This window comes from Falco naumanni, chromosome 1 (genome assembly GCF_017639655.2).
Source record: "Falco naumanni isolate bFalNau1 chromosome 1, bFalNau1.pat, whole genome shotgun sequence".
In the NCBI taxonomy this organism is placed as follows: domain Eukaryota; kingdom Metazoa; phylum Chordata; class Aves; order Falconiformes; family Falconidae; genus Falco; species Falco naumanni.
Genome location: NC_054054.1, coordinates 72758733 through 72771975, shown reverse-complemented (window position 1 = coordinate 72771975; position 13243 = coordinate 72758733). Strand labels below are relative to the sequence as shown.

At 40.5% G+C, this 13243-nt stretch overlaps 1 protein-coding gene across 2 annotated transcripts in view; it reads right to left on the bottom strand.

Annotated features, from left to right (window-relative positions):
- Positions 1-13243, bottom strand: part of UNC5C (unc-5 netrin receptor C) — a 261129-nt gene that overhangs the window by 27510 nt on the left and 220376 nt on the right. Inside the window, exons 8-10 of one of the 2 annotated variants that reach the window (XM_040599135.1) lie at positions 4761-4817; positions 3103-3294; positions 1500-1844 (exon numbers count right to left, since the gene is read on the bottom strand). In XM_040599135.1, the coding sequence (XP_040455069.1) occupies positions 1500-1844; positions 3103-3294; positions 4761-4817 (594 nt within the window). The remainder of the gene's footprint in view (positions 1-1499; positions 1845-3102; positions 3295-4760; positions 4818-13243) is intronic. The other variant, XM_040599142.1, reaches the window with a different exon arrangement.

Below are 13243 nucleotides of genomic sequence, written 5' to 3'. Positions count from 1 at the left end.
ATTAAATGTGACTAATAGACTTTGCTGACAATGTGCACCACCGCTGCATAAGAAACTGAATATTAATATCTACCTTCAGCCACTATTTAGAGAAATGTGAAATCCAGGACTGTATAGCATGAATTATCTACATCGCTTAGCAGTCAGCACCAGATTTCTTTAAGTATTTTTTACTTAAATCTAACAGCTATTTTTGCCCCCTCTTCCACGGTAGCTCAGAGACGAGGGCTACTGCTCACTGACCACTTTTGTCTGCTTCCTGGAAGGGCCAAACCACTAGGTCCTGGGCCACCCAGGCATTTTGTTTTCTCTGCAACATCAACAAACAAGAAAAGGTTCAGTAAAGGAGCAGGAGACAAGGGTAGGCACCGTTTCCTTAGTCAGGGCATTGTGCTATAAAATAGCCAAGAGCTGACCACAATATGTAAAGGAAGAAGGCAGAAATGCCATGAAACCTTGAGCTACCATTTCAGGTCTTTGTGACCTGTGGTCTCACATGTACTGTGGTCCTACCTGGCCTGAGAGCTCCTGAGAAACTGGGTAGGGGGACTCCTGACCACTGTGTAGCCTGCATATCCCCCACAGCCAGTGTTTTATCCATTTGATTCAACCCCACTCTAGATGTTAGTGTTGCTCTTAATTAGCATGCCAAACACACAGGAACATCTAGGTGCTGAAATTCCTATGAACGTCAACACCTCACTTAGGAACCAAACAGCAGTATGGCTTTCCTCCAAAATCCAGCTGTGAGAGCTGAGCTCTCCCAAGGCTGCCCAGGAGCTCCCTGCATGCTCTGAAATGGCCTCCCAGTGCTGGGGGTGGGCCTGAGGGGGGCCGCCAGCCTGGCCTCCGACTGTATGAGAAAGACTGAGCAGCACTTTGCAACTACATCAAAAGGCACTTGATGCTCAGTCCCTCTCTTTCCTAGTTGTAAAAAAGTCAACAATACATATAACAAGGAGAGAAATATGGAGAAGGCACTCTTGCACCTTATTTTCCTTGGGTATATAATGTGTGCTGGAAACAAAATCCTTCCAAAAATTAGTATTCTGCTGTCCTACTTCAATGCCACAGAGTCTGAGATAAATTGGAAGTGGAACAACTGATTTGTGTTTTAATTAATTTGTCTTTTTTATGTGTGATGACAAGATTGAGACTTTCTGGCTTAGAGACCCTTTCCTAGAACTGCATGAAAGGAAAAGGTGAAGGGTGCTGAATGGCACTTCACACACGGAAGCTCTGAAGCCTCACGTGTCTCAGAAAGCAGCTAAAAGACCTGCAATATTCTGTTTAAAAGGTGACCAGGACTTTGGGAAAAGAATATTTGAAGTATCTTTTGAAGTAGACCTCAGCGAGAGGAAAAAAAACAAACCCTGTTTGTTCAGAACAAAGAAAAGGCAGAGTCCCAGGAGTGACCCTGCTTTTTCCTGCACAAAAGCAAGCTAACTCCAGTTGAAAACACAAAACTGTGCCTTTAAGCCAACATGGCTAGCACTTACCTGAATTGGGAATTACTAGGTGACCTCCTAAGGAGTTGAAGGTCCCAAATGCAGTGCACGACGGGTCAGTTTGCCGAGCAAGGCTCTGGTTCTTCATGTTCAGGGTCTCGTTCTCCAGCAGAGACTGTGTAATCTGTGGGGACAGCTTGGAGGAGAAGTCTGAGAGGTCATCCTGGGGGGTGACTGCACCGGAGGTGTTATAAACCTTGATCTTCAGGTTGGGCAGGGGGTCCAGGATTGGAGAATTGGTCATTGGGATTTTATCAGAGACATCATGCAAGGCATAAACAGGACCCCTGTACATGGCTGCAGCAGAAGTGAGGTCTGGTGGTACCACCAGGAGGTCTGCATTGGAGATGAGAAGGAAGAACCATATTACTTCTCTACTCTGATGACTTCTGGGTGAGAATTTGGGGTTGCATTCTATGTTTTGCCTTTCATACCAAAGGTTGATACACAAAGTCTTTGCAGACTGACCTTTGCCTCCTTTTCCATGCACCTCTCCAACAAACTTCCATGGCTTGTATTGCCCCAACTGCTATAGAATCTAATTTTCATACAAAATTACAGCACGTTTCTGCTTTAAAGGTTCTTCACTGGGATTTTTTTTTCCAGGCTGCACTCTGAATTCAAGTACAACATGCTTAACTTCAGGGCAAGATGCTCTCCTTACTCTGTGGACCTAATTCCTAATTTTATTAACTAAGTGACCCTCCCTAAATGCTGAGAATCGTTAACCAATTTATCTAATTGGCCTAATGACAGCACTCCTGAAGTAAAAGACAGAACAAATTAATGATGCCATCATGCCTGTGACTCCCCACAGTTTGGGATTAGTACCTGCATCACACTTTTTGGAGATTTGTTTTAGAAGTATCTCCAGCAAAGTAAATGACACTTCTGCTAAACTTTCACATGACGACTCTCTTGTCATTGCAGCTCTTACTTTGATTTGTTCTTCTGGCACACATATTGGAAAAAAGAGAAACTCTTCAGTCTAAGTATGGGTCTTGAAAAAGCTACCACTATCTTTAGAGTGTGGGGTTTTATTCCAGCCAATGAAGTGTGGATGTGGAAATAATCAAGCTGTTATGCACCAGTGACAGAAATGCTCATTATTAAATGATCTACTAATACTTCTTCTACAACGAAAGTACAGTACTTAAACTACTATTTATGCCTGTGGAGACAAGGCACAGGAAAAAAAGCTGTTAGTGAAACAAAAGGGAGGAAGATGTGATAGAGTTACTGGACTGTAATATCACTCCTGTGACGGATTCTGCCTCCGTTGTTTCTGTCAGAGCTTTGCCTTTGATTTGAATATGAGCTGGACCTGTATTTCCATAAATGTCTCTGTGTTTGTTTCTAACATTGATGCTTTCTTCAGAAGTTAAATTCCTCTGCTTTATGCTCTTGAGCACATCTGAAAAAACGCCAACGTGGGGTTTTGAGCACTTGCCTATCGGAAACAAATGGATATGATCTTTCTCCCTTTTATCAAGTGCCAACAAGCATCCACTGAGTATCATTCATGCAGCCCAAGAGACTACGACCTTATAGCACCTCCCTGAATTGGTCAACATGGAGTGAAATGACAACTAACCTTGTCTTGCAGCCTTGATGTTAACAGGCTGAAATCCCCCATTTAGTGCCGAGGAGTCAATAATATCTGACTCAAAGTCACGGTGGTTCTTGCGATAGACAAACAGGGCTACGACCACGGAAATAGCCAGGCATACGATCACAGCTATGACGATCCCGACGTAGAGAGCAATGTCATCTGAGTCAGGAGCAGCTAGAGGGAGAGAGGCCAGGAACCTTGAAGAATTGTGCACCTCACAGGGACTTTCAAGAAAACACATTCTCGTTTCCTACAGATATTTACTACCTTTTTTATAGGTTAATTTAAAATCCATTTCCAAAGCTATATAACTGGTCTATGCCTTTTTGATAGAAAATGATCTTTGATTTCTCTCTAACTTGTGTTCTCTTTCACTGTCTACTCATTCATCTGTCTGGTACACAGGCTGTGTGGTTACTAAGGATAACATGTTACAGACTCAGCCTTATGAAGCAAATTCACCCTGTAAAATAAAATAGTATGTCTTAATGACATAGTATCATAATTTTGGTATTTAGTGGTTCATCTGATAAAAAAAGAGCCCATGCTGTGGGTTTTTAAACTTCAGAAGCCTTATTTTTCCCTTTTAAAAAAGTACAAAAAAAACCCCCAAACCGTCTATTTTCTATGGAATACCTGGAATATCAGGATAGATTTTTGAGTCTGCTTTTTTTGAATTAGAACATGTCAAATCATTATTCCCTTCTATCCATTTCCTTTTTAAAAAAAACAACCTAGTAAAGCAGAGAATCAAACACTGATTTCTCATCACTGGCATTAACACACACATATTTGGATAAAAGCTGAATCAAGCACAAGAAATAATGTGGTAATTCACCAAAAGGAACCCAGATTTATTATAGCTGTCTTGTGAGAAAATGGCTATGGTATTTCTACTAGCCGCTTGTACCGTATCTTCAGCACTAATTCCAGTCTAATCTCTAACATCATTATCCACCAGGCATTTTTTTTCCAAAAGTCCGGATATGTGATCAAAATTTGATGTGTTTCTATACCGTGAAGAATCCCAGTTTTAGAAATAGCATAATGAAAAAAAGAAAGTGCAAAAACAAATCAAACTTTTTTACTACGCCATTTTTGTTACTTTGAAACATGTGAAATCATTTATATTTTTTTGCTCCCTGCCTTTTAGCCATTTAAGCTAACCTGCCCTCCAGCTGCAGAGGTGAGAGCTGGCAGATGTTACCAGGGACTGATCAATCTCTGTAAGATGCTGGCTATCGGACCTTCAATATACCAGCCTTGAAACATCACATATTTTTCCCCAGCAGTTCAGGAAGCAGATCTCTGAGTCCCAGCTCAAAGGAAAGTTACCTCTCCATCACATTTCTTTCATTTGATAAAGAAATTTTTGTAGGAAGAGGGTTCATTCTCTCCAGTTTCTGTCTCTGTTGCAGAACCTTCTCCCGTTTTCCTCATGCATAAGGACTGTTACCATTCTGTGTCAACCCACTGACAGCAAAACATTGTGATCGCTGTCAAGCAAGCAGCATGCTATTTAGTCTGCCAAACAGGTCCCCCTTTGCCTAGTCGGACAGAGTTGGCATAACAGTAAAGCTTGACCCAAGGAACAGCATCAAATTAGCATTCAGGAACATAAAATCAAACATTAAACTTACAAGAAAATCCATATTCATTCTGGGTTCTCTGTTCAGTTGAAATAGGATAAATGAAACCTTAAAAAGAAAGAAATTAAACAAAAATGGAAACAAAATCAAATTAATGAGGAGAACAAAAAAGGGAAGCATGAAAAATGGTTTAATTAAAAAAAGAAGTAAAGAAAACTGATGGCACTTTAAAATTCTGATACAGCACAGAATTATGATTTTGCATCCCCTGTCTCCTCCAGAGCCTTACTAAGAATTAATAAGCAGGCAGATTGAATTTCTAAGCCAAAATCGGTCTCGAGTCACTAACTTTGGAGTGCTTAAAGTCTTTCTTTTATTGAGCATAAACTCTAATGGATCTAATTTATTTCAGACATCAAGGGTCATTAGCATATGGAAAGTCTTTTTTCCCTATCCCTGCCATATGCTTTAATTCCCAGGACATGTTCGGTGAGGCTCTAAACAGTTTTTTTATTTAATTATAGTAGCTTGCTGTTGATCTAATAGAGCTAAAGGAGACCTGTCGTCACCGGTCAGAGGTTAAATACCCATTCGCTGAGCAGAGTCCATGCACAAAGCACTCTCTCTGTATCTCCTTGAAATTATTTTATCCTATCTTTAATACACGTTCAATAGGAATTCCTCAGGGAGCAAAGAATTTGTCAGCAAACGGGAAACTGAGTGGCTTCTCTTTGAAATTATTACAAAATCAATAAGGCCCCTGGGGTCATAACATTATTTACTTGAAATCTTTGCAAGTACCATATATCGACAAAATCATAACAAAATTTACAGCTGTATTTTGGAATGGATAAATACGAGCGATCGTTTCCTTTGTCTCTTTTTTTCTGCATCTCCTACAGCATGGCATGCTGGAGCTGCTTAGGTCGCACACAAGTTCTAGGAACTCAGTAAGCATCTCCCAGCTGCTTTCCATCCATATGGGAAAGGAGTGAAGTCCTCCAAGTCCCATCCTGCTGGAAAGCTAAATGACAGATCCAAAGTGGGAGAGTCGCTGTTAGGGACAGGATTAGAGTCAGTGTAAGGCAGAACGTATGTCTCCTCCATCACCTTCCCTTCAGTGCTTTTGAAGGGAATCTCACCCCCTCTCCTTGGATCGCGCTGCAAGGAGCTCACACAGCCAGGGACTCCCTGCAGGTAAAACGAAATTGGAAAATACACACTGGCATGTGCCTAATGCACAGGACCACACTACAGGCAGACCACGGGAATAATCCCAAGCTCCCAGAAATGCTGTGCTTGGGTGCTTGGCATCTGTTGTGCTTTACGTATGTCTTCCTGCTTGGCTACACTGCTTGCTAATGAAGTTATAGTCAACCCCAACTGCAGGTATAGACACACCTCCCCCCAAAGTTTCCAGACATTAACTATTGCATAAATGCTACCTTAACTGAAATACCAGAGCACGAAGAACTGCATTTTGCTGATGATGTTTTATTCTGAGGCATCATGGGACAGACTGCATTGCCTGTAATATCTATTTAAGACTTCATTTCTCAGCAACAATTCCAGCTTTACAATTGTTTTTAGAAATATTATGTTCTTACATTCATTTATTTGGTTCCTTGAGGTAAGCTCACCTATATGTACTCTCAAGACACATAATCTTTCATACTAACTCCTTCCTACTTCTACTAGTGTACTCCATGTATTGACCATAAAAAGTCAGGCCAGCAACTTCTGAGGGCTCATCATGTCTGGGCATGAATTTACAGCACCCTAGTTACTCCCCACTTACTCCCCAGATGAAAGCTGAGGCCCATATTTAGTCAACCTAAATTTCAGCTATAGCCTTATGCCCAATATTTCCTTTGGCAAGATCTCTCTGGAGACAAAGTGGCAGCCAGCAGGAAATATGAGGCACAAGGACAAGGTGGAATTTAGGCTCGCTGCATCTCTGAATGCCTTTTTGACTCGTACTCAAGTCCCCTGGAAAAGCTGAGGATGTTTCCATGCATTTCGTGTACCCCTGTATGTTCCTGGGGAAGATGGCACAGGGCAGCACACGTCCCCTGGCTCTGCGTCACCCACAGAGCTCAAGCTCACCCGTGCAGAGCCAGAAAGGCTGTTCCTCTCTCCTTACAGTGCATTTCAGCTGGCAAGTTTTGCATTCAGGGTTGTGGATCGTCCCTGCCACATCTGAAGTGATTTAGCAGCTGCCACTCGACGGGCACAAAGGAGGGCACTGCCTGGATTAGCTGTGATGTTATTGAAAGCGTTCTTTCCTCACGGGAAAATGGAAATACAGATTCAAGTCTTTCCACCAAAATAAACAAGTGTGATCCTCAAATACTCTAAAAGAAATTTACCTAATTGCAACCTCTTCATAGACCCTGTTTGTCACAAACACTTGAATCTTACAAGTTTGCATAGATTCTCTTACTGATAACTATGGAGAACATCCTTGCAGCTACATAAGTGACACAAATTTCTTCAGCAGAAATGTTTTCTGTATGTGTTCGAAGGCACATCTATTAAAACAGGAGGAAGAGGTGAGGATACTGCTTTCTGCTTCCATTAGCCTCGCAAACCAACGTGCTTAGTAAAGTCAGCTTGATTTTATTCTCCTTTGTGTGTTGCAAACGGAACCAAGCACCCAACCCCAGCCAACTGCTTCCACGCAAACAGCCTGGCTTGCACAAGTGTCTGCAAGGATACGCTTTCAGTTTGAACAACATGGGCGTTTTGCATAGAGGGAAGACATGGGTGAGGTGGAAGGGTTGAGGGCTGCTGAGTGAGATGTCATGTGTTTGAGTCATGGACATGCCATTTTTTTGCTGAGGGGTAAGAGTCACAGCTGACCAACCTGGCTGTAGATGGATAGGTGGCCACCAGTGCTGGATGTGAAGTCCTTGCTGAGGTGATGGCACTACACAAGCTAGGCTGTGCTGCTTACACAACCCTGTTTGTTCACAGTATATGAGCAGGCTCCCCTGGCTGAAGCTAGTAGAGACCTTAACTTGAGTTGACTTCCAGCATCCCAGCCAAGCAGGCAACCCCAGCTGATTGCTGGTCGAACACCAGCTCCATTTGCCAATTAAACACATTTGTCATAGATCACTCTAACACCACAACTACAGATGCCTTCTGTCATTTGGGCAGGACTTTTTAGCATAAAGCTACCTTTGAACACTCTTCTGTCATGAAAGTAGTCTTCCAAAAGGGAGTGGGCATTGCAGTGGCAAGGGGAAGGCTTGCAGCCACGTGCTGTTGGGGGTGACTGGGCAGGAGGTAGGGTTATTGCCATGCTCCCAGCACAACAGCACAGGTATTGCTTTAGAAAGTCGGCTTTCACACTGGTCCCTCTGACTATGCCTTCAGACAATAAGAAAGGACATTTTCATCAGATAATGATGCAAACCTGCTGGGATTAGTAACTGAAATAATGAAGAATGACTTGCCTCCTCTCTTCAAAACAACTGCAGTGAAAAGAAATCTTTTTCTTGTGGTTGTTTTATTCTAATTATTTTTTTTTTTCCTCCTTGTATCAACAGCACTGCTTGGCGAGTACCTGAGGGACTTTACGAGGATCATCACAAATTTTAACGAGGGTGAGTATAGAAAGGTGCTGGTGTGTTTGACTAGAAAGGTTGCTGAGGCTGCTGACTCACACTCAGAACAGCTGGTTTCACAGTGAGCTACTTGCTTTGAGAAAAGTAATTTAAGCTTATTCCTACAGTTTGTTGAGAAATGTACATTTTCAAAGGGGCTTTTGATGTTTTGTTGTGTAACTTAATGCTGGATGAATAAAACAGTAATAATCATACTTTACAGTCGCATAGTCCCTCCTGTTTGCAGTGCAAAAGTGGTTATTTGTTTGCCTAATTTTACAAGTATCTCACCCTATGTCGTACCTGGAGAATTGGTGGGAGACTTGGGTTAATGCACAGAACTTGTGCCACTGTAATTGCATGGTAAACACATTCATTAAAAAGTCTTAAATTAAGTTGATGTTTCTCTATGCATTCTAATTTATATTACAATTTAGGCTTGTAAATACATTTTTCGTCCTTGTGGAAGTGCTTCTACTAAGTGTTAAAGGTGGGTTTCTTTTAACTGAAGTAATTACACTAGCACAGATCCTTTGTACAAATGCAGATGTATCATTATAAAGGTGCATTACGTAGGCATTGCCTATTCTCTTTCTACAAAGCATGTGAAAAGCAATTTAAGCAGCTTTATAATGATGTAACACACTGGGAAAAGTGGAGGAGAGTGAATATGTACTGGAAAGATAAACCAGTCCAATGCTGGTATATAGAAAAGACTTCAGCAAGCTTTTTATCCATTTAGTTTAACTCAATTTCAGCATCAGTCACACTTGCACTGATTTGGGAAATTGTGACCATTTAACTAAATAGATTTTGAAGCTCATTTAATTAGTTTGGTGCAGTTTGTGAAGGCAGATGATCCCCAAACATTGGAAGTATAGAATGAGCGTTCTGGTCCCACATGTCTTGCTCTGACCTTCTGGAAACACATTTGTGCCAGAGGCCACAGGAGACATGACAGTGGGTCCCTGTGGCTGAATGGCCTTCAGCATATCTGCATGTGTGGGATCATCTGCCTGAGGGACTTAGCTTTGACAAATAAGCAGGCTGACCCTCTTTACAGCATGAATTAATCTGCTACAATTTTCCTTGGGAGGAGTAGATAAACATTCTGCCAAGTTGAAAAAAAAATGAAGCATTTGGGAATGGAGAATCTCAGATAATTGTGCAGAGATTATGGCACTGAATCCCTTGACACTGAAATTTAAATAGTCTGTCACCAGATAGTCATCAAAACAACTTTTCTAAGCTCTCTCTTTTTCTGCTGGGGAAGAATTTAGCCCTCAGCATATCCATGGCCATATATATATATATATATATATATACACCCATAGTGCTCAGACTGGGAATTCAGTATCATGACCATGGGCATCCTGATCTCCTGTGTTTGATTTACCTGGAAAGCCCTGGAAATATACTGTCTTGGCCTGCAAACTGGTATATTTTAAAGACAACTTTTATCCCTGTGGTATAAAACACTAGATCCCAGCTTCATGAAGAGGGAACTTTGTAAATGGCTCCCCTTTTTGGCCTTTAATAGATTTTGCTAGCTTTTCAGCCATGATGAATTTGTATTAATGGATATCAATTTTAGAGTGAATTGATCAGATGATGAAAATATTTACTCTGTTGCTTGCAGAAAATAAAATGCTCGTATAAGAGAAAAATTCCCAGTTTTCTATTTGTGTTTTCCCCAGCTACTTTCCCTCTTCCCAACAACTAGGTGAGATGGTGGAGTAGCTGAAAGTGGTCTTTCTGGGCACTTATTTACTAGGGCTTGTGCAGTTTGGGTCATATTTACAAAAATATTTGCCATTAACCTGCAAAGAAATTGCTTTATACCATTAGCTGCTGAGGTTAATGATACATATTTTGTGAGAGCTGGAGACATACACTTTGATTTCATAAAGTGAAGATGACATAAAGCATGCCATAACTGCTTGTTTCTTTAATGCTTCATGTTTTAATCTGGCACCAGTTGTTTCTAATCTATAAACGCTCTTCACTTTACCCTCTATGTAGTAGTTTCAAAAGGAGCGAAGGTCATGTAATTATGTGGTCCTTTTGGAAGCCTAGCCACATGACATCTCAATAACATCCTGTTGCAATGGACTCAACAGGCTGAGCATAATACAACAGCCTTTTCCCCCTTTTGGCTCCGAAGTCTATGCCCTTAAATTGTCTATAAGAAAAGAAGGCGGCATGCATTCAACTGCTGCCTTTCTTTCTCTACTTTGATGGCTTTATCCAGTGTAGAGACATTGAAGTAGGAACAAGCCCTTGCTGGCAACAGGCTCTGAACCACAGAGCTACGATGGACAGATGAACAGAGACTAATTCTCAAATGTAGATGATAAAATTTGAAGAAAGCAGTTCTTAGATGATTTAAATTAGGTATGTGATGCATACATTGAGATGAGAGTTTATCGAAACAACCCCTTGTTTCTTTGTGATACATACACATCAGATTAGTTCCAGTATTTAATAACTCAAAGCCAGTAAACTAGTAATTTTTTCCATACCAGTCCCCAAGAACATGCACCCAATTGCTTCTGTTCTTAATTTCCATTATGAGCTCTTCTTTCAACATTAATTCTGTTATCTTCCTGATTTTCCTAGATCCAATGGTTCAGAATTTTATTTAAAATCTTTGGGTTTTACTGAAATTTCCTATATTGGTTTTAGTCTCAGAAATTACACTGAAAAGTCTGAATAGAAATGGGTTAAGAACCCTATTATTTGGTTTGGTTTTGTTGATTCTTGAATTCAATGGATCTCACCAGGGTAAAAAAAAAATATATATATATATATATATATATATATATATATATATATATATATATATATATATATTGCTGTTTCCAGATCCCAGGTTCTAGAAATTAAGCTTCTCTCCCTTTTACTGTGAAATGCCATTCTCAAGTTAAAGTCAGCCCAATTTCAGATTTTGTAAACCTCTGTCCTCCTGGGAAGACATCCAGCAGCTCTAAATACTGATTTCCATTATAAAGAGACTTTTTTGAGACAAAGAAGAAAAAAGGCACATGCCCCTGCAGTGTTTGCAGTGCCATGACTGTAGCAGTGACCTCACATTACTAGTCCTGTTTCCATCTTACCAGTAGCTCTCAGCAACCCTACAGCTATCACCAACTTGCTGAGTTTCTTCATTATTTTTAAAGGAAAGTCTAGATGATCAGTCCAGTGGGCAAAGGCTCAAAGCTTTCAAAAGACACTTTCAAAAAAGACTTTCAATGGCTTTCAAAATGTTAATTAAGGTGCATTGCAATGCTTTGCGTTTTCATCTAGTCCCTATGATTGACATGCAGTTCACACAGTCTCATGTTAGTAGATGGAATTTAGGAGATTTAATTTGACATTCAGAAGTTTTAAATTGTTCCACATAGGTCCCACTGTCCAGAGACTGCAACTCCACAAGCTTTCAGTACCTCCTTTTCTACAAGGGGGGAGAGTACAAGAGCATCCGCAGAGTAAATCCCATATTCTGTTTAGTGTGAAGGTTTCACGTTCACTTAACGCTGCTAATGCAGGTTTACCCCAGGAGAAATATTAACAATAACCTTTGAATTGTAATTGCTGTTAATTGTTTCTCTCCTGTGCTACTTCCCAGGAACTCTAGCACATAAACAAGAGGATGTGATATCTTATACCTTATTTGTAGTGGTTAAATTCAGAAAAAAAAAAAACCAGAAAACAAAAAACAACAAAATCCATAGAGCTGGAAAAAACTCTCAGAGAGAATGTACCCAGCTTCTTCCTATATTTGCTATTCTAAAGAAAGACCTTCATGTCTGCAATAATGATGCTGAAGGTCAGATATGATATCAAGCATCCCAGAGATAATGTACAGTAATTTATTTTCGTTCTAAAGGATTAATTATTGACATGTTCAGGGTAAGCTAATAAACAGGGAGCTTGAGGTTTTGTGACTGATTATTTACTTGGGCATTATCTCAGATCTTTCCTGAGCAGGTAGGTTAAACAGGGAGTCTCTCGTTCAGTCCTTGAACAGGAGTTTAAGATATTCTATAATTAAGATTGCAACTATGTTTTCATTTTAAATTAGATCCTGACATTTTGTTAACATTGCTAGAAAGGTCTTGCCTGAGTTTAAACATGCATGTCATCTATATGGGGGTGGGGAAAGATGGAAGAGTAGGATAACTTGTTGCTAAAATTTGATGTGGATTAGAATAGGCAATTTTGACATTATGCAGTCTTTTACAGTTTAAGGACTTTGACCTTTCGGCTAAATCTTATGTCAGTCTTTAGTATCTTAGAAGCACAGAACCTTCACATTGGTTTTGCTATGCATGTTTGACAGCAAAAGTAAACACATCTAGCATTTCAATTTGCTAGATTATGTATTTGCAAATTCCTCCCTTGCAATCACTGAACGTTAAATAGACTTTCTCAGGTTTGCTTTGTTTTGCAGATGTAGCAGGACAAGAGAAAACGGGTTATAGGGAGGGCTGAAAGGAGGACATGGGGCAGCACTGAAGAGAGAACACATGGCAAACAGCTAGATGAAGGAAGGGACAGTTGGAAGAGTATCTAGAAGAGGAGGTAAAAACTGTCAGGAATGCTGGAAAAAAAGGCTCATAGAAAATATGAGTTAACCACATCGATGTTCAGTAACAGGTATTAAAATCTTTGGCAGGTCTGTAAGATCACAGGTAAGGTAATTTGTATTCCCCCAGCTCATAACCTCAAAAAATCCCAGGCTTCAGAGTCAGCAGATCAGCTCAATGTTCATTTCCCAATCTATAGAAACTTCCTTTCCCAACGTGAGTTTTCATTTCAGGATGCTGCCAATGTTTTTGTTAGTCCTTTATGTAGAACACAGATTTAGAAATAGAGAGTGCTGAGTTTTACTCCTGATCTGTCACTGACTCCCTGATGAGC